Source organism: Dermacentor albipictus, chromosome 3, assembly GCF_038994185.2.
Source record: "Dermacentor albipictus isolate Rhodes 1998 colony chromosome 3, USDA_Dalb.pri_finalv2, whole genome shotgun sequence".
NCBI lineage: Eukaryota > Metazoa > Arthropoda > Arachnida > Ixodida > Ixodidae > Dermacentor > Dermacentor albipictus.
The window spans coordinates 84,467,725-84,489,842 of record NC_091823.1 but is presented as its reverse complement, the minus strand read 5'-3'; the positions used below and the strand labels follow the sequence as shown (position 1 = coordinate 84,489,842).

The window sequence follows — 22,118 nt, the reverse complement described above, 5'->3', positions numbered from 1 at the left end:
TTCAAATACGTGTGGAACGCATGACATCTAAGCAGCATCTCGATTAAGCCGATTCGAATGAACTTTATTGTATCTAAGAGGTGAAGTTGAAGTGGTGACTGATGGGAGAAGAACTGCAATTTAGGCCGTTTCCCAAATTCCTTGATGTAATGAAAACAAATCAACGGGAATCGCTAGATTTCAGTTAATTGCTAAATTAAGAGATAACGAAATTACGTCACTTTGTAATGTACAGCTGTTGTAGAGCGCATAAGTCGTACAAAACATATATTGGCGGAAAAGTGTTACTTCAGTGACGCGGGTTTTATGCAAGATATATTCACAAAATAACGGCACACACACATACAAAAGGACAGACTGTTAGACTAGTTGGTACGTCATCATGTACTCATGTACACTTCTGCGCGAAGTACACATGGGCGTAGACAGAAAGTACGGGACAGTGCGCTATGCCCCACCCTTCTTTTTTTTATTGAAATTAATATTAGGAGAGGTTGGGCCTTTATAGCGGCACCGGCTACTCCTTGTCACTTGGCAAAGTAAAGAAATTTGCGTAAAAAGTGAGAATAGTGGCACAAAATATGACTTTCAGTAGAACGCCGGATGAATAAAAAACTATACAGCCCAACAGTACATGAATCGCAAAGTTTTGTGCATGAGTTCAGTACGCATGTGCATTTATAAAGTAAGATATTTTGAACAGCCAAAACACACAACACATGTATTTACACTGCAAGTACAGAACAGAATTATACATACATTCATATATACATACATACAAACGTAATTGCGCTATCGGTGCAGTTTAAGATAATTTCGAGGCGCGAGCACGCACGCACATGCACGGAACGCCAGCTGGCCGGCGGCTTGGGTTAGAGTATGTATCCGTGCATTCCTTAATATACAACACCAGCCTCGCGTGTTTGTGCTCTCGATGGTTTAGACGGAATTTCAAGGGCGCAGACACCTTGCCAAGCTATCACCGCGAAAGACAACCGAACACCAGGGCGGGGTAACGCGTGTGCCCATTTTCGACGAACCGCTGGGCGCCCAGCGGTGTAGTGAGAATCGAACCACATCAGAATCGTGCTCATCCGGCCCAATACTCTAAAAAGAGTTTACACTCTTTGGGGCTTATCTTGTCCCAAAACCGATAATCGTCATCTGCCTTGCTTGCGTTTCCTCTCTTGAAAACTCGGCGCTCGCTACTTTCCTGTCGAGAATGATTTATCAAGCTGATAACGCACAAGCCGTTCGTGACTAGGAAGCATCGGGCTCGCAGTGTTAAAGAAAGGAAATGCGGCCAAGACAGATGACGATTATTGCTTGCGGACAAAGTACAACCCAAAGGGTGTAAATGTTTAGAGTGAAGCTTGGCCTCAGGGCCGGGTCTCGCCCAGGCTTTCTGTTAGGCCCGAGCCAGTGCAGAGCTATAATACACGTTACTTATATCTTGCCACTAATTTCACAATAATACAAATTTAACCATACATTGCCCCTTATTTTCAGCAAATAAAGACCAAGTTTCTCGACCCCGAAGGCATCAGGTAAACGGGTCTCGCAGAATGCGGGAAGATAAGTAGAAAACGAGTATTCAGTAATTACTTGTAACGATACTATAATTAAGCCAGAAACGTCAAACTTTTCCAACGCATCACGCCTAATATGGCCCCCATTTCCATTGAATGCGAACATGTTGTACTCATTGTACACTGTGTGACGTAGGATTGTAGTGTGACACTATACGCAACAGTAGGAACGCCTTTGCAGGCTGCGTGACAGTCCCCACAGAAACAGTTCGTGTGTATCACGTGTGCGTGTTTGTGTATATGTTCTTTTACCATAATTTTTCCCCATTTTAAAATTTTTTTCTCTCTCAACTATCGCACCCTTTGCCCCTCCCCCTGTATAGGGTAGCCAACCGGAGATAATCTCTGGTTAACCTCCCTGTCTTTCCTTTGCCTTTCTCTCTCTCTTGGTGTAATGTACAATTACCTTAGGACGGTGAATTTTGGGAAACACTGCGATTGACGCCCGACTCATGCACTCAAATACTTGTTAAAGGCATTTTTCTTCCAAGTTATTTAACAACACACGTTGACCTTCCCATGCTCATTGGCCAAAATTTTACCCCCATTTTCACCAAATTTAATCTTGGTGACAATTACATTCCTCTGAGGAAAGCAGGCTAAATTCTGAGCCATTTGTGACGCACATATGACGCTCCAGGGCGCTTGAATACGTATTTTACTGCAAAGACTGTACATAACAAACACACATCTTGTACTTCGTGTGCTCATTACTCCTCAAATTCGTCGTATTTTCATCAACTATAGATAAGGTACTTTTTTAAATTCATCACTGCCACTGGGCAAACCGACCATGAACTTGTATATAACGCATGAAACCGGGAGAAAAGGAGGGTTCAGTAATTATTCCTAAAGCTTACAAATAAGCCAGAAACGCTGAAGTTTCGCCAAATAACGAATTTAAGGTGCCCACATTTTCACCACATATAAGCTCGCTGTGACGTACAGTTCCCTCGGGACACTGGGAAACGAGCTGAGAACGGCCATATAGCACTTTCGACCATTTTCTTAATGAACTTTTTTTTACAAAGGTTGTAATTAACGGACGTTTTTGAAGCTTTGCTCATCTATCACGCATAAGGTTTCTCCTATTGCCTTAAAATGATAGTTCTGTGGCACGTTGAGTTACTTCACGACATCGGACAAACTTCCTGCTCGATTCGTTTCTAAAGCTCTGGAGTGCTTGTATAAGTAATTTTCTACAAATACTTTCGGTACGCGTCACGTAACGGGGCCCCGATTCTATGAATATATTGAATTGTCACCTAATTTGGTTTTCTAAGGGCAGCGAGGAAACTTTGTGAGCCGTTCAATAGCGCCTTTAAATAGACGAAAAAGAAAAACGAAAAGAGTCCTCGAGGGTTCAGCAATTTTCATTTAGCCCATGTTTAACCCGCACACTTCAATTTTCTTTTTCTGCGCATCACTCCTAACATTTCCCACATGCTCTCTAAATATAAGCTCCGTAAAATATATAGTCTCCTAGGAGAGTGTGAAAACACACTACAACGTTTTTGGGTGCTGCTAGTCGTACTAACGCCTTCACTGTAAAAAAACTTGCAGAGGAATGTTAGAAGCAATGTGAACATTTAACAACACATTTATCCTCTAGGTAGAAGCTATCCATGCCATGAGAAACGAAGGTTCCTTTCCAAAATTGCAATCTAAAATATTTTCTAGATTACAACGTTTGCAATATGTACCTGGTACGAGACAAGGAAAGCTTCATATCCTCTTCCGGTAATGCTGTCAGCTGGGAATACAGAGCGCGCACACCAGAGCCTCGTGTCGCCTCGTGTCACTGGAAGTAATTTCTTCAGCAGCCGTCGAGAGGCACCCCGCAAGCTACACCGCTAGGGAGCCTTCACAGACAAGCAAGCTCAAGCGCTGTCCACGAAGCCTCTTTACATACAGCGGGTCAGAGCCATTTCCGCTCGTATCATCACTATCGCATTATCGCACTGGTTATCGATTGACGCTAGCTGCACATTTAACTATAGCGTCCCATTATCGTGCTACAGCGTGTCGATTGCTATGCACCGACCGATGCAGGCAGAGTTAGCTCGGACTGCATGCCTGGCGGCACTGACACGAATCTCAAAATTTTACGCGGCAGTCCGGTATATCGCCGTCTTCTCTGTTGAGGTGCTCATGCGCAGTTCTCGCATTTAGTCTAACATGTGCACACTGTAAACAATAAATGTGAAAAAAAAGATTAAAAAAAATGAAAAGCGTGTATTTTTAGTATAGGAAGATTTCAATGGGAAAACAACAGCAACCTAGATTTCGTTCTTTAGAAAACGATTCTTTCGCATTTATGCTGAACGACAGTTTGAATTTACCATAATGTAATTAATCCTTATACCGTGATGGAAACAAATTGTCGACAGTACTGTCGGCAAAATGACATGTGTTCGTCTCTTTTTATCATCAATTAACATATGTGTGGAGCTACATCAGCCACGTCAGGGTATGTAGATATATATTGTATGCGCGAGCCAGCTAGTTGGCCTCAATTTCTAAAAAAAGATACAGCTGCCCTCACAAAGAGTCATGCCACTCAGAGCATCGCTATATATATAAGCTGATAGAATTGATGCTTAGATGGTGTCGCGTAGTCACAGTTATCTTGTCCCCGAGTGTCTTGTCAGATCTGAGATGTTATATACAGTGTGCTTATCTGCACAACCACATCTCAGCTTTCGACTACATGAAAGATGCAGTCATGAGGAGAGTAAAAGTTACTCCCATAAGAGAGTAAATTGTGTAACAGAATTTTCTGTAAAATGACGGGAAAGCAATCAGCATAAAATGTTAATAAAATTAAAGAACATGTGAAAACCAGAAGAAAAGAATAAGGCTTGTTAATCAAATTTTCGTCCCCTTCTCTTTTTAGAAGAGAGAGAGAAGAAACTTTATTAATGAATGGCCGGCAATTTCGTTGTGGTGGCCTCAGGTGGCGGCTCCAAGTCCTTGGACTCGGGCGGCATCTTTGCCTTGCCGACGGCCCAGAGTTGGTCTGCCAACTCTGAACTTTTGAGAGCCGCCTCCCAGCGGCGGCGACGCCGATGGAGAAGGTCCCCGGCGGGCCCCGCAGCCGGGGCGGCGTCGGGAAGAAGCGAGCTCGAGGCTTCCCGTACTGTGGTAACGGCCGCGATTACGGACGCGTCGCGAACGGATGTGGTCCCATTACCGTGGTTGCCGGCGCATTCCCAGAGCATATGTCGCAGCGTTGCTCGCTGTCCGCAAGCTTTACAGGCATCTGTTGGATATAAACCTGGGTAGAAGTGATGTAGGACGCGGGCTAGGGTAGCTGTGCGTCTGGAGAAAGCGTAAAGTTACGGCCTCATTCCTGTTTAACTTGTCGTGTGGTGGCGGGAATGTGCGTCTTTGGAGTCTGTAGTGTTGGGTGAGATCTCTGAACGTGGTCAGGCGATCTTTTTAGAAAAAAGTTTTTTTTACAGTGCATAGAATTTGAAGCACCGCTTTGCGCTGCTGAACTCGAGGTCGCCAGTTCGATCCCGGTCGTGGTGGCCGCATTTTGATGGGGGCGAAATTCAGGAACGCTCATGTACTTAGTTTTATGTGCACGTTATGGAAAGGTGTTCAAAATTAATCCTTAGCCTCCCACTACGTTGTAGTTTCGGCACGTAAATTCATAGCACTTATTTCTTTGTGCACCGATTCATACCATCCGATTGTCTGCTACCTGGAGGTGGTAGCAGGGCAAGACTGAAATATTCAGAGAAGTCGAGGGCGTCCTCTCGACTACGACTCCCTTATTACGGTCGCAGCTTGTGACGACGCCTCTTCAGAGCGATGTCATTGCGCTTGTGTATGGAGCAAGAATGGTCATGCCTGCTCGTTCCGATGCTTTTACGTCGACGTGTGCGGTTCGGCGGCTCTGTTTCGTGGGCATTCATCCAGGTCCGAGAACACTAGCATTTCGCTGGTTCATAAGCCGCGGCAGCGCAACAAGACACAGGTCCTGCCGCCAAGTGAGCCACCGTGCAACCTCGACGTCCTTCACGAACATCGATCACTCGCACAATGATGTTGCGCAAGACAGGCCTTTGCGAAATTACGCGAGAAGGCACAATGTATACATGAATGCCTATTCCTCGCAAACTGCTCTTGGCTGGTAACAGAGAGGGAAATGCTGTCTCCGAGTGCAACCGGAAGATGGCGTGATGTACAGGCGAAGCCAGCAGACGACGGGCCGCTTGCTTTGCGGCGTCTGCGGCAGGATATAGGACTTTCGTCACCTTAAAGCAGGGTCGTTGCTTCCCGAATTCCAGTGTCTCTCGCGCTCGATTTTCGTGCGTCATCGAGTCTCCATGGTGTGACAACATGCCGTCGCACATTACTCGTGCAGAAATATTTTGTCGCTGTCAAGGTAATCTGCAGTGGGCTTTTCTAGGCGGACGCGACGGGACCATGCACAGGGAAGGAAACCTAAATATCCGAGTTGCAAAAACGAGAGACCGTATACGACAGTGACTCCGACGGAGAGGGACAAATCGCGCCACCTGCACGTTGCATTACAGATGCTTCGCTGAAATATGTATAGGGTGCTGTTGAAACATCTCGAGAGCTTTATAAGAGTTTTGAGCAATGTTTGGAGCGATATTCATAAAAAAAAGAACCTTTCGCAGATATAAGTCAATCTGAACAACTCATGCACCAAAGGCAGCGAAGCAGTGTGTAAGCAAGTCTTTACACTCTTCGTCAGGAGTACTAGGGATGTTTGTTGGCGGCTTTTATGATGGTTCATCACCGACGCCCTGGTCATATATACGGCCGCTTCGGGGATACCACGGAGGCTGTGTTGTTAGCTGCTCTTTACCACCGCAACAGTACAAACGCCTAGCTGATATCCAACTGGGAGCCGGTAACACAAGACGTGAGAAAGAAAAAGTACAAATTAGTGGCTAAAGCAACAGATGATGATGATAATAATAATAATAATAATAATAATAATAATAATAATAATAATAATAATAATAATAATAATAATAATAATAATAATAATAATAATAATAATAATAATAATAAAATCGCGCTAATAAGGTGTTCTCATTTGTGTACGCAAGCTAACCTTTATTTAATAGTCATTCATAATCACTTTTCAAATCAATCATATGGCACTTTAAATCAGGTCACGTTGCTGATCGCTAGTGAGCACGCCACCCCACGCCCGCATTCAGCGCACGAAAACGACTGCGAAGCTACCTTTAACAGCTTCTCTGTAAAATGCCGTTGAGATCACTATATACAGAGTAACTGGCATGGTTTCCCGAGAAGGTGCACAGGTAGCACACACTCTCGGCTTCATTGTAGTACCACTAAGTTTGTCCCGAATTCTGTGTGACGAGACCGAGGCAGTATCGCTCACTGCGATATTTTGTAGAAGTACGTCACGTTTTGTCTGTCCGATTCATAGCGCGTGTCAATAGTTTTCAGTGCTAGCAATACCGTTTTCCCCCACAGCGCTGCAACAGTGGTGCACGTGAAAAGTTGCATGTGTCACATACACAGAGATCGGACGAGAGACTTTGTGGCAGGATCACTGTTGGGCGAACAGCTTTCAGTGTAAGCGAACCTCCATATGAGAGATGACGCCCCACGTGGACGCGTATTGGGTTTTGCAAGATGTCTTAATACGCAGATCCCACGTATTGCGGGAATCAATCCTGTACAAAACTTTTTGCAGGTGGCTGGCTGTCTAGCCTCATTCGGAGTTCCGCAAGATTACCAGATGGCGCAACATGTCCGTGTTAGGAGCGCAATTGTGTGTGATCCACAGTGAAACGTGAGGCTGCCTTAGTTGCACGCGGCGCGTGGTCAAGTCACCACCCCGTGATTTCCTTTTGCAGTGAAACACCTCAAGTGAATGTCTATAACTATTCCGTGTCAAGAGGTTGAGGCTTACAAGTTGAAATTCAAGGAGCACCGTTAATTTGCTTGTTCTACAGCTGCTTTGTTGATATGCAAGTTTCTGCCCCATATGTTAGCCCCGGTAGAATGCAATGATTGTACACTTTTCAACGACAGTGGCAAGCTCCCAGTCAGGATTTGGTAAGCTGCCAGAGGTACCTGCCGTATGCACTCCAACTTATTTTTCTTGGGTAAATTTCCTTCTCATAATCAGGGTCTCCTGTGAGTAATTGACTGTGATTAAATAGCTGGGCAGCGATCATGAATTTCTGTTCCCTTGCGAGGCTATTGAACATTTCCTTTGTCTTCTGCATGTTGATTTTCAGCCCCACTCTTACACTTTCTTGGTTAAAGTCTTTAATCGTTTGCCGTAATTCGTCCCGAGTGTTGCTGAACCGGACAATGTCATCTGCAAGCCGAAGGTTGCTGAGATATGCGCCGTTGATCCTCACTCCTAAGCCTTTCCAGTATGATAGCTTGAATACTTGTTCTAAGTATGCTTTCCGTCTAAGGCCTTTCATTTTTCATTTTCTCTAAGCATGCAGTGAATACTATTGGAGAGATTGTGTCTCCTTGCCTGAAGCCTTTATTGATAGGTAATTTTCAAATTTTCTTGTAGGTAATCAACGTAGCCGTGGAATCTTTGTCGATATTTCCCAAGATTGCACGTATGCCTCCCGTGCTCCTTGAGGGGGAGAGAGAGAGATAAACGGGGAGGGAGAAGAGGTTAACCTGAAAAGATTGTGGTTCGCTACTCTGCATTGGGGGAAGGGTAAGGGGTAATAAACTGTACACCTTGATTACGCAATGACTCTATGACTGCTGGTATCTCTACTGAATCAAATGCCCTTTCATAATGTACGTATGCATACTGTGTCTCAAAATTATGCGGCACAGCGGGCGTCAGTCAATCTGTGCCAACATACAAATGCACGTGTCCCTATATGCGCGTTGTGTCTCCTCGCGTGACAGGGTCGCTTTTAGAGTCAGAATTATTTAACTAAATTATGGGGTATTGCGTAGAAAAATCACGATTTGATTATGAGGCACGGCGTAGTGGGGGTCTCCGGAATCATTTCAACCACCAGGGTAAACACATTCTTCTTTTTATTCTCTGTTGCCGAATTAAATTGTCAAGAACATCTCAAGTGGTTGCTAGCCGAACCTGTGTCTTCCACCTTTCTTATATTATGCAATTCGGCTCGAGGACAAGAGCTCCACTTCTACAGAGACGAAAGGTAAAATCGTGAGTGCTCGTTTTATGTGCAAGTCATAATCTTCATCCACTGTTCTTGGCGAACACATTCATTTAATGGTAGCTTTCCTAGCAAGTATTAATTTAGAAGGTCCGTTCAACCTTTCTGCAACAGAATATAATATGTGTATCTACGCCTCGACGCCAATTCATGCTGTTTACGGCCTCCAATTAGAACTAAGTATATATACATACTTATCAATAGGTCCAGAAGCCGCATAAGTGTTACGGCACACGTCAAGCGCATATAATGATCGGACGGGAAGAGCTAAGAAGTCTGTAAAGGAGCCAAACAAATGCTGATTTTGTTTCTCGCATATGGGCTTGGCGTATGCAACATTGTGAGACTCGATACACAGCACCGTCGATAGCTTTTGCATCAATTCACGCCTCGATATAGGTGAACTCCATATAGCATACACTGCAGTACATACAAGACACAATATATTGTGTGCCAATATGCAAAAAATAGTCGGATGGACTAACGGCAAATCTATGACGTCTCGTAGGTGGGTGCCTGGAACGAAAATGAAAGTATGTAGTTGCGATAAGGTCGACCTTTCACTTGAAGAACTGTTCTGAAAACGGACGCATACCCGTCACGAACCACTGTGGCACGCGACGCCAGATGCACATGAAATAAATGTGGCACTTTCGAAGTTCTCGCAATTTTGAAGCAGCGAACGACAGTTTACAGCGCAACTGATTCGGACACCATGGAGACATGGGCAGAGGAAACCAATATGGCTCCCTGCCAAAAGATTATCTGCAGTCGAATGCCAAAGGGAGTACAAGCGACTCTATTTCATCACTGTAAGCATCATAAAAAATTGGCACAGTCTCCCGGAACACTCAACTTAAACTCAGAACATTTCGGGACAAAGAAGTTGCTCAAAACCACGTGCAAGCAGTTTTGTAGATGCACGTATGTTGCTGACACTGCCATCGGGACATCGTTTTTTTTTTTCAAGATCGGAAGACGTGCGGGAAATTTCAAATACCAGTAATTAAAGATAGCGCTAACCGTTCACAGAGGCGCGCAACTTAACACCACGACTCTGGCAGGCAGAACGAGCCGGGCGATGCGTGTCAGTGTCGACCCGACCGTTCGTCCGGGGCTCTCCCTTCCTGCAACGGCCCACTCGCCGCGGCCAAGGGTGAAAGTGTTCGAGGAGGCCCGCCGCCGCTGCCGCCCAAATTTGGGTCAAGTCAGCGAGGGCGATGGCACTATACCACGCCGCACTCTGTTTACCAACGCACTCTGCCCGTCTCTTCCTTCCCACCGGCTTCCTCCTTCCACTTCCCACCGGTTGTTTTCTTTCGCTTTGCCTTGGTCTGCGCTCCCTTCGAGTTGTACACTTTCTCTCTCTTTCGCTTTCTCACTTTCACTACCCGATCACGAAAAGTGAGAGTGCGCAATTTCTCCCTCCCACCTCACGTCACCATACTGATGCTTTCTTCATTTCTTCTTTTATTTTATACTGCCGTCTCTTTGAAACTTTGGTGTTGTGCTTATACTTGTCCCCCTTGCCTGCTTTCCAGGCAGAGGAAGGTGCAAGGGAATCTCATCAGGCCGACGATGCAACGGGACTTCGCAGGAGCCCGGTGGGGTCCGTGTGGTCAACGGCCTGGGAGCGCACGGCGCAGAAGAGAGTCCGTTGGTCATCTGACGACGCGGGGATGACGGCGCCAGGAAATCCAAGCCACTGAGTAACGGAGGTGGGTGCGTGCACTTTCGGGAGCTAGCTTATTCCCTGCTTAAGGCACGCCGCTTGTCGTTCATCTATCCGTAATGTGAACGCAAAAAGAGCGGCTGTCACCTTGCATTAGGGAGGAGATTTGTTTGCGCTTCTCTACGTTTACGCTGTCTGTAGAGCGATCGAGCAGAAATGTCCTAGGACGTACTTACCGCGGCCACCAACCTACCGGACTCTATATATAGTACCGAAGCCTGAAGGAGCTCACGTAGTGTAAATTATTAATCGGCCATACAGGAACGCATTTTTGTTTTTGTATTTCTATTTTTTTTTTGTTTCTGCATTTCTGAAGCACAATGCACGAGACTGACGTAGTGGCCGCGTCGCGGTAAAAGCTTGTGCTTCCTGCGTGGAGGGAGTCTAACCAACTCTGCAGGCATTTTCACTAAAGTTGTTCTTTCTCTCTCTCTCTCTTTCTGCCTTTTGGAGAAAGAAACGCAATCCGGACGACAAGAGGTCACTTACAGAATACGGACGTTTTGCTTTAGTGTCGGCGTGTGATTTGTTGTCCTGTGCCTTCCACTTCCTCAGTTTCTGTCTTTTCCCCTTTGATCGAGTGGCCGTTGTCATTTACTTTTTTAATATTACACTTCGTACAATTCATATAGCTTATATTGTTAGAAGTTTTATGTTCGCGCTTAGTATAGCAGCAGAGTATAATAGTAGTCCCTGATGAGGCACTGGCACATTCCCAAGCTGAGGGATGTAGGAAACAGCATATTTAAATGTAAAATATATAAAACAAGTTGAACACATGTTGGTTAAATACAGTTGAATGAAACAGGGAATGTCCGTGTGAATAAACAAATGCCAGCTCGCTTTTCTTTATTTTCTATTCCATGTTTATATGTTTTCAAGGAAAAAAAGTAATAATAATAAGAAATTTCACAAAGTGTGCGGAAAGCTTGAGCTGTCGCATTCGTATTTGCCGCTTTTGATGCGAACTGTATATAAAATAATCCTCGCTAATATAAAGGAAGAGAGTTGTCCTCTTTTGTTCTTTTTTGTGCGCTTGTGTATGAAGAACTGTCGCACTGCACTCTTATGTCGAATGCGTCAAGCATCAAACTGAAGATTAGACGATTTTTTTTTCTTGATGCGCACCACAACGCAGCCTGTTTTCAGCTATGCTTGAAGCGCGCGTTGAGGGCGATCGAGAGGAAATTGTTCGCATTGCTAACTTCAGATACCCAGCTTGTTGCTTGAGCAAGCCGTATGTGAATGAATTTGCGGGAAGCGTAGATGTATACGCAAGGCAAAAATAATAAAGCACAGTAAAACTAGGCAGCATAACCGTACACAACAGGTTGGATGCAGGGCTCAAAGCGAACAGTTGCAAACGGGTCATAAAACTCTGGGAAGTTTCTCATCTCACGGCGGGGGGCGCTGCGAGCTGTCAAGGAGAGTGGACGCATTTCACGTCGGCTCCATCGAATCCATGTCCTGCCGCCAAAAATTTGTTCTGCACCGCCCGAAACCAGTTGGACTACATCCGTGAAATCACCAGGAACCCGTGAACATCGTTATTATCCAGGTGGGCCAATTTTTGGCAGTTCTACGGGACTCTCTTCTTCAACCACGCGAACGCCGTAGGCGCGGTAGCCGCGGACGCGGCACCAGACGCGACCTCCATGGCTCTCGTACGGGGCTATGACCCAGACAGCATGTGAGAAATGGAGCTTTCGACCGCGGAGACGCCAGTTTTTGATGAAACTACGGAGTATACCATCCAGAAAAAGTTAGAACAATGGGAGCGTGCAACCTCGACGCGCGCCCGTTCCGAACATCAACGCAGCCACGGTGGCGGCAGTGACGGCCACGTCAACACTCTGGCTTTTGGCAAGCACGCTTAAAGTAAGCGCTGGAAGCCACAGGTCATGCCGAAATTCGGAGCGGAAGACGCTGTAGTCTTCATCAAGCCAAAGGGAACGCTGAACCTCGCACAATTTAAAGGCAGCAACCAGATCGGGGAAGCAACGTACGCTGCTGCCGGCATTCCGCGGGCGTCGCAGGATCTCGCAATTTGGCCGGCCTGGGACCAGAATATAATTATTATTGGCATCAAGAACGCCCAACTTATTCGTCAGGTCCTTGCGATCGGACAGCTCCAACTCGGAGGACAGGCCCGAGCGGTTCAAGCCTACCTCAAGTCATCGGACAACACAAGCCGTGGTGTTATTCAAGTGGATCCCACAGCCACTGAAGCGGATATTACTCAAGCCATTTATTCGCCAGAGGCTCCCGTAGTAGGAGTCCGAAAATTAGGAGAGACCAACGTAGCAGCGATCACGTTCGAGGGCCGGAGGGTGCCTTTCAGCGTTTATTATTGGGGCGAAGCTGTGCCGGTTCGGCTCTACCGCAAGACGACGCCAGCCTGTCCCCGCTGCGGCACGATCGGACATCGCGCCGATGTTTGCCCTAATCCACAGGCCGGTCGATGCCAGGCTTGCGGCGAGACGGATATAGAAGAGGGCCACGAGTGTCAACCCAGCTGCCTCATTTGCGGGGGCCTTCATGCCACGGGATCAATTCAGTGCACGCAAAAGTACAGGAGAGGCGGTGCTGGAACTGGGACCAAGCGGAAGCCCGTCCATGGAAAAGCCAGTCAGCAACATCACTCCAGGAACGCTGGAGGGAGCGAAGCCCCCGACCTGCAAGCTCGGACGCAGGGGGCGACCCCTTCGCCTCGACCGCATGCAGGAGCCTTCAGAGGGGGCCCCAAAGGAGGCGGTCGTCCAGCAGACAAGCACGATGGGCCAGAGCCAGAACACAGTCCCGGGAACAAAACGAGCAGCAACAAGGTGAGCTGGGCCAGTGTGGTTGCCTCCCCTCCCCTCACGTTGGCTAATGAGAGACTTAGGGCTGAGAACGAAAGGCTCAAACTAGTAATACAACAACTTAGAGAGAAGACGGCAGCGGACGATACAGGAAACTCTAGAGCACTTCAGGTACCCTCAGCTCAGGCGATGGAGGAGGACAACCCTCCCCCGCTGCCGTCAGGTAGTGCGACTAAGTCACCCCCTCGTATGTCAGAATTCGGCCGAGGAGCGTCGGGCGGCAGCGTAGCGTTGGCGGCTGCACCCTCGACAGAGAAGTGTACCACACGCGCAGATGTGGACGCAATTACAAATAAATTCAGTTCATGGATGGAAAGCATGGAAAAGCGCATGCGAGAGGAAATCGAGAAAATGGAATGTCGCATGCTAACAAGCCTACAGGCTAGCGTAGAAAGAATTGAAGAGACGCTAAGCAAAAAAATTGAGCAGAACTTACAAGGAATGACAGAGCAGACAATTCAAAAAATGTTAGAGCCGCATCTCTCAAAACTCCATGCTTACGAGATTAGGATTGACCGTAAGTTACAAGAATTCGCTGAATGCTCGCGCACTAAGACACCCAGATTGACAGGAAAAATGGGCACCAGGCAGATTATGTCTGATGATGCGCTTGACCTGAGTAAAGAACAAGGACTGACCTCTTTCAGTTTGCAATATGGCTCGTCAAACTAAGTTAACAATATTACAATGGAACTGCAGGGGTTTTAAACGTAAGCGGGAATCTCTGCAACACTATGTGGACTGTCTAGATGAGAGACCGGATGTAATCGCGTTACAGGACGTTAATGCCGCAGTTAAACTCAGGTCGTACAGTACGCATCAAACTAACACTTCGACTTGCATACTTGTACATAAAGACAGTACGGCTTCAACTGTAGACCTCGAACTTAATGCTGAAATAGAACATGTGTTTATTCGTATCCTCCCTAACACTCGTTCCAGTAAAGGGGCGTACGTACTTAACATATACAGCCGCCCTAAACACAGGACAGCAGTCTTTGACGAAATTTTTCGAAAAGAAATGCAGGCTGCAAAAACTGCGCCTCTCATTATAGTGGGGGATTTTAACGCGCACAGCTTTCTTTGGGGTTACAACAACGAAAACGTAAAAGGCAGGAAACTGGCAGCAGCAATATCGGATATGGCTCTTACTATTCTGACGGACCCGCAGCATCCTACAAGAATAGGCAATAGCGTTTCAAGGGACACATGCCCAGATTTAACGCTAGTCAAAAATGTTAAAAATTGCGAGTGGCAAAATACGCACGAAACCTTAGGCAGTGATCATTATATACTCCGAATTTGCCTAGACCACAACAAGCATCGTAAACACAGGGGACAAGCTCGGCTTACGAATTGGTCGCTTTTTCGAGAGTTCGAGGGTCCTCAGCTCGACTCGCCTATTGAGGATTATGAGCAATGGGCTGAGTCACTTCTAGCTGCCAGAGAGAAAGTGACGAGAACGCTACACACCTCAGAGGATGTCCCGGCAGTCGACAACCACCTTCTCCACCTCTGGGAGGCCAGGAGAGGCCTCACCAGAAGGTGGAAAAAGCAAAAACACAATCGCAAGCTTGAAATCAAGATTGCTGAAATTACACGACAAGCGGAGGAATACGCGTGGACCTTAGCCAAAAACAACTGGCTAATCAAGTGCGACTCATTAAGAGGTGGGCTTGGCGTCAAGTCTACGTGGAGCCTACTGCGATGCCTCATCGAACCCAGCAAGACGAGCGGAGAGCAGCAGCGGAACCTCAAGAGAGCCCTCCACGGCTATGAGGGTACGGATGAGCAGCTGGTGGCAGCCCTGACGAGCAAATACCTCTGTACGACCAAAGATGACGAGCCTGTGCTGCAGTATGAAGGCAAAGATAATCCAGAACTCGACAGAGACTTCGAAGTAGAAGAAATACAGGCGGCGCTACTAACCATGAGAAGAGGTACGACGCCAGGACAGGACAAAGTTACAGTCGCCTTGCTCGCCAACATGAACAAGAAGATGCTAGGCCAGCTGACGGATTATATCAATGAGTGTTGGAGAGCTGGCAAGCTGCCCCTGGCGTGGAAATCGGCAGACGTCAGCTTTATCCCTAAGCCGGGCAAAGAGGTAAATATTAACAACCTCCGTCCTATTTCACTCACGTCATGTGCCGGCAAGCTGATGGAGAAAGCAGTGCATGCCAGACTTTCAGCGTATTTGGAGGAAAACGATTACATGCCCCACACCATGCCCCACACCTTCAGGGAGCGCCTATCCACGCAAGACGTACTGCTGCAGCTCAAGATGGAAGTTATTGACCCACCCAACACACGCAGTAGCAGAGCCATCTTAGCCCTAGATCTCAAGGGCGCTTTCGATAATGTGAAGCACTCAAAGATCCTGGAGAACCTGCGGAAGACACAGTGTGGAAGAAGGACTTTTGAATACATCAGAGACTTCCTACTAGACAGACAGGCTCATGTAAAAATCGGAGATTTTAGGTCCCAGCCAATCCCTATGGGCACCAGGGGTACGCCACAAGGAGCCGTCCTCTCCCCTCTGCTCTTCAATATTGCTCTTATAAATTTGCCTGAGCAACTCGATCGCATAGAAGGAATTCGGCACGCCCTTTATGCAGATGACATCACGGTCTGGGTGATGAAGGGCAGTCTGGGGCAGATGGAAGAGGCGCTCCAAGAGGCTGCTTCGACAGTCCAAAAATATGCTGAGGAGTGCGGACTGCGCTGCTCTCCGGAAAAATCGGCACTTCTAATCATGCGCAGACGAGAAGATGAAGCCCCGGTCAAAATTAGGGTGCACGACGCTGCGATCCCTGAAGTGGAGACAGTGCGTATCCTGGGACTACTGGTTAACAACAAGGGTGTCAACGCAGCAATGATTACTCAACTCCGTACATCATGCGAACAAGTAATGCGAATGATCACACGTATCACCAGTAAAACGAGAGGGATGGTGGAGAACGACACTCTTCGGTTGGTCAAAGCCTTTATACTCAGCAGAATTGTGTACGTAGCTCCGTACCTTCGGATGAGGAGGTGCGATTTAAAACATTTCGATGTCATGATCAGAACAGCATATAAGAAGGCACTAGGACTGTCGGTCAAAACATCTACAGAGCGCTTATTGCAGTTGGGGGTGCACAATACAACAGATGAGATAATTGAGGCCCACCTATTAAGTCAATATGCCAGATTGGCAGGAACGAAAACAGGACACAAGGTACTAGAGGACCTAAATATCAGCTGTCCTTACTGTACGGCAACAAGACAAGACATTCCGAAAGAGTGGAGGGGCAAATTCGCGACACTGCCCCTTCCTAAAAACATGCACCCAGAATATCATCAAGCAAGGAGGAGGGCAAGAGCCAAGAAGATGAACCAGATCTATTCTAAATTAGAGGGGCCTTCTTCGTGGATGCTGCGGGTCCGGTGGGAAGAGTCTCCACAATATCGGTAGTGCATCAAGGGCAGACGGTCAATGGACTATTTGTTCGGCACGCGGAAATTGCAGAATTGGAAGAGGCGGCGATCGCCATGGCGGCTTCGCATCCAAGTTCAGAATACATCATTACAGACTCGCAAACTGCCTATAGAAATTACACGCGGGGCCGAATTGCACCGCTAGCTTGCAGGATCCTCAAACAATCTGGGGTCTTCGCTTCGCGCAAAGAGCTGGTCTGGGTGCCAGGTCATGAAGGTGTAGAGGGAAACGAGCGTGCACACGCTGCCGCCCGAGCTTTTCTCCCCCGGGGTCCCTCTTCCTCCCTCCCCGAAGACTCGGACATCCCAGTGCCATTAATAACTTATGCAGACGTATTACAACACTTGCGCTTATCGCGACGAAAATACCCGGGCCCATTTAAGGGATTAGACAAATCAGAAGAATGCCATTTACGAAGGTTACAAACCCTGTCATTTAATAACCTAGTGAAGCTACATGCTATTGAGCCACAATCTTTTTCGGCCGAGTGTAAATTCTGCGGGCAGAAAGCAGATTTGTACCATATGGTATGGGCCTGCCAGGCTAATAGTCTCTTAGAAAGTATAAAACAGCCAACGTGGGAAGGATGGGAGGCAGCCCTGTCCAGCTCAACCCTCAAGGACCAGCGAGCCCTCGTGGAAAGAGCTAGGGCGGCGGCCTTAGCCAACGGAATTCCGGAATAGGAATCCGACCACCCTTCTCCTAACTCCCCTCTCCCTTTTTTTTCTTTAAATAAAACGTTTTCATCATCATCATCATCTCACGGCAGTATGATGAAATGTATGAAATCAAAGTCAGGTGGGGTCATTCAAGCATAAACGTGAGAAAATGATAAAATGTAAGGGCGCGTAGCAAGACACAGGTGAGGAGCTCTGACTTGTAAATTATTCGTTAATACACTTCTGTGCGCAGCAGAGCTTCAGGTGAAAAACGGCCACGACACGATACAGTTACCTTCACAGCCCGACTTGACATTGAAGATTGTCGAAGCAATATCCGGTCCATGTCGTCTTCGTACACGAATTTCTAATAAACACATCATCTTTCAGCACAGGCATCAGGCTGACTCATGACCATTATATTTTTTCTCATGCTCAGTGAAACGCGCTTTGTCATGTTTCCACTGTTTAAGTTATAGGAACATTTAGTACCAGTTACTACTACGGCTAAGAAACATTTTCGTTTGACTGAGCACAATGCATCACGCGTTAACAAGTGATGTATAAGAATAGGCCGTGCATTGACAAGTAATGTGTAAATATAGTTAGGAGAGTCACAAACAGCAGTAGCTGACAACGACCACGAATCTCCATGCGCCGCATTTTGCGCGTTGGGGAAAGTGGCAGTGGCTACGCTTGCAGCGTCTGTAGCACGAATGAAGACATGAAACAAACATCTTGTCGGATATGTATGAAAGAAGGCGGTATCATGCCGCTGTATCAGTGAGTTCATTTCAGAGCGAAGTGGATTCGCCTCCGAGTGGCATGCTAGGCAGCAGGTCCATAAAAAATAAGGAAGCGAGATTTTATTTTGTATGAGGACACTAGGTCGAAGAAACTGTTCCCCAAATGCGAAACTGGCGCGGAAAGGTTTTTGGGGAAAGATGAAGTGATATTATGCATCATGGAAAAGTTACGTGGCGCAGGCATGACCAGTCACCGGCCTTGCGTCCTATATATCACTGGCGCTATTAAAGTTATAGTTTGCACAGAAATACACTTCCACTTGTTAGTCTTTAGAGAGATTGAGCACTAGCGTCGAAACATTTCGATGAAGTCCTTTGGTGGCCTTAGGAGAGTAATATCACGCAAGGATTCCCCTGCTATGTCATGAATTGAGTTCTGGAGCTTTACGTGCGAAAACCGCAATTTGATTATGAGGCACGCCGTAGTGGGGGACTACGGAATAATTCTGACCACCAGTGTATCTTTAACGTACCCACATTGCATGGGACATGGGAGCTTTTGCATTTTGCCCCAATCAAAATGCGGCCACTGCGGCCGGGATTCGATCCCGCGACCTCACATGTAGCAACGCAACGTCATAGCCACTATGCTATGTGACTGCGCGCGTTGTGAATACGCCTTCGTAGACTTTTTGGTGTTTCTTGTTAATTTCACAGCTCTAATGTTCTTAATTGTGTGAGCTAACGAAGCTGTAACCTTACGCGACGAAAATCTAAACACGCTGCCATGACGGTTCTCATTGGTTGTAACCTGACGTTGCTTCGGCGAGGCACTCAGTGCCTGTGTACCCTATCTGCGACTATTTGAAAGCACGTAGTAACGGAACAATTTGTTATACATAGTGACGTAGCAATTCGTTATACCATAGCTTACATTGTGTTCAAGAGGGAAAAAAAGAAACATAAAGAACTATGTATAGAACCGGAGACCACATTATATGGTAACAAAGTTGTCTATTGATTCCGACAAAGTCGGCAAAATAGCACTATATTAAGCTTAGAACCGATAAATAAAACCACAAAATATGAACGCACTCAATTACGAACCCTTGAAGCGGACAGAACCATTTCGTTTGTACTTAAGAAGAATAAAATGGGAAGATTTCAATCATTTTTGACTGGAGGCATCCTCATTGGCATACTTCACTTGAAAGCTAGGGTGAGCAGCTTTTCTCAGCTTTGCTATAGTTCGAGCCGCAGACTGTCGCGGACTAGCACATAACAGGTTATACGGGCCTGAGGTCGGGCAAAACTGTGAACAACTATAACTACTTGAGAACAACGTAAGACACATGTACAGCAATAAACATGAATGTTAAGTATTCAGCTTCTCTTTCTTTGTACTAGAAAACAAACGCTGAAAATCTCAGTGTACTTGGTTAGGAGTAGTATGGATAACACGTACTTCGCACACCTCAGCCAACTTCAACGCCTGTGGAATCAGGCGCTTCGTCTCATGACTTACAGCCATTTCCTATCCAATGCAACTCCACTTTATTGGAGTTTAAACATTCATCGTATTCATCAGCTCTTTCAGTTTAAGTTAACAATCGTGATATATAAGTTATTTAGTATTATTGCACATATAAATGGCTCTGTCATTGAAGCTCTTTTAAATAATAACATTACTAGGTACTCTGAACCCGATAATCGTCTTTTACCTAAAGTGCGCCCAAATTATGGTAAGTTCACTGCCACATTTGCCGAAATCAAACTGTGGAATTATATTCCACATACCATTAAATCATCACCCACAGAGCATATATTCAAGAATCCAAGTTAAGAAATATTTTATGCAACAACTCTCTTCATCCTAACAACTGACTTTTGCGATTGTAATAATAATTGACTTAGCTATAATACTACATGTTATATTACTCCTACTTTTATTGTACTGTAAGCTTGCATTGCTTGTTTATCGCAGAAGCTTTCTTTGCATTTTTCTTTGCATGATTGCAATAAAGTTTCTAACTTTGGGGCTCCCTGTGTAGTACTAATTTTGTATACAATTCTTTGTAAAACTGATATCGCTGATGAATAAACTTGAACTTGAACACACACTTGAAACCAGCACACAGAATAGCACCTGTTGAAGATCGAGGGCCTTTTCAGCCCTCGTTCAGTCCCAGTAGCAATGTCGAACGCTTCGTCTAGCTTTTGCTACGTGTTTGTCACCGTAGGAAAAAAAAGAAAGACACACGCTCTAGCATACAGCTACTTGACTCTATATTAGAGATTGGCGTCGTTATTCTTTGTGCGATAAGCAACAACATTGTGTAACTGCGTCAATAAATGCCTCCATGCAGCGCTTGACAGAACGTGATCGCGTAGCACGATCTAGCGCAGTAAAATGGCTTTTAAAGAGAGAAAAAAGAGAAATGAAAAAAAAGTGAACATTTCTGTTTTGAAAGAACCCCTCATGTACATGTTTTTGTAAAACGTAGTAAGCAACTTTAAAAGACATCGCTATGTACAGTACTATCCACTCAGAACGCCTACCTGGTAATAGAGCCAATATAACTGACATTCTACTTTGTCGAGAGAAAAAAAAATGGCCGATAGGAGGCATAAAGCTGACATTTACGTATTGAGAATTGTCTGCATGCATGAACGCCCTAACTTAAGTGTAATTAGAAAGCAAATACTAATTGTGTGTTCTCTTTAACACTGGACACTACTGACATTCAGAAAGCGTACAAATCAATGAAAACAGAGCAAGATCTGCTGTGACTGCAGAAGATGGCATATGTCTCATATGACATGAGTAATAAGGCACTCCAAGAGCTCCCATCGGGTACCATTGTGGCTAATAGTTTAGCTCCTAGCTCAAAACAGTAGACCGATTTTGTTGTTATCAATTTACAACTTTTGTCGAAAGAAAGAAAGCCACGTTAGGGCCAGCGTCGCAATTTATGGTGGCGACATTGATTTATTGTTTAATATACATTTTTTCCTTATTTTGTCTTCGGGAGGCATGGACGTAAGGTTACGTGTGAAGCGTTCTTTTTTTTACCAGTTTGATAAGGAAACACTTCGATGATTCTGCAGTAAGCATTATAAAATAAGGTTTCAGCGCTAAGCAGTACGAAACACAAACACAAAATGCGCGTAAGTTGTGCTGGATTCGACGCTTGTCCTGTGCAATTTGTGTTTGTGTTTCGTATTTCTTAGCGCTGCAAACCATGGGCTCTATAACGTAAAGCTATTCCAAACCTTTCTATTCCAATTCTGCAATCATCCCTTCATGATTGGCTACAAAATTTTCGGGCCACCCCCTTAACCTGTCTGTCACGCGACGTCACGAAAACCGTGAGAACGCCCCATCAGATATGATATGTGCACACTGATTACGCATGGTTAGGTCGAACGAAAGAAAAGAAATATTATTTCTGATTCGACACTTCTTTGTCAACAGCCATCTGATATCGGTCAAAAGTTTTCGGATTGCGCCCACTTCGCCTGTCTGTCACGCAACGTCATAAAACCGCGAAAACTGACTGCGTCGAAGTGACGTGTACGCGTTAAAGATGCATTAATATGCCGAACAAAAGATAATTATTTTTTTATGATTAGCCGGACATTGCCTTGTTCCGAAAGAAATAGAAGATGGCTGCGCGCCGATCGCTCAGGCACTACATGTTGTTAAGAATGGCCTGCTGCCGTGCAAAATTGCCACCCGCTTACGACTATGAGGGCAAGATACCGGGAGCTTCGCCGCCAACTTCTAGCCACAGCGTGACTAAATCGACTTTGTGACGGAATGAGCTCGGCGGGCCAACTATTGTTCCCAAACTCCC

At 46.0% G+C, this 22,118-nt stretch overlaps 2 protein-coding genes across 3 annotated transcripts in view; one reads left to right on the top strand and one right to left on the bottom strand.

Moving 5' to 3' along the window:
- Positions 1-22,118, top strand: part of LOC135898892 (flavin-containing monooxygenase 5-like) — a 146,843-nt gene that overhangs the window by 90,415 nt on the left and 34,310 nt on the right. The window contains exon 3 of the mRNA XM_070535723.1: positions 10,324-10,500. The gene's annotated coding sequence lies outside the window, so the exon portion shown is untranslated. The remainder of the gene's footprint in view (positions 1-10,323; positions 10,501-22,118) is intronic.
- LOC139046638 (flavin-containing monooxygenase 5-like) overlaps positions 1-22,118 on the bottom strand; it is a 105,951-nt gene that overhangs the window by 82,418 nt on the left and 1,415 nt on the right. The window contains exon 1 of one of the 2 annotated variants that reach the window (XM_070535720.1): positions 3,293-3,435. The exons of the other annotated variant lie outside the window; for it this stretch is intronic. Within the exon in view, the coding sequence (XP_070391821.1) occupies positions 3,293-3,318 (26 nt within the window). The 5' untranslated portion in view covers positions 3,319-3,435. Of the gene's footprint in view, positions 1-3,292; positions 3,436-22,118 lie in introns of those variants that run through there. 2 annotated transcript variants of the gene reach the window in all.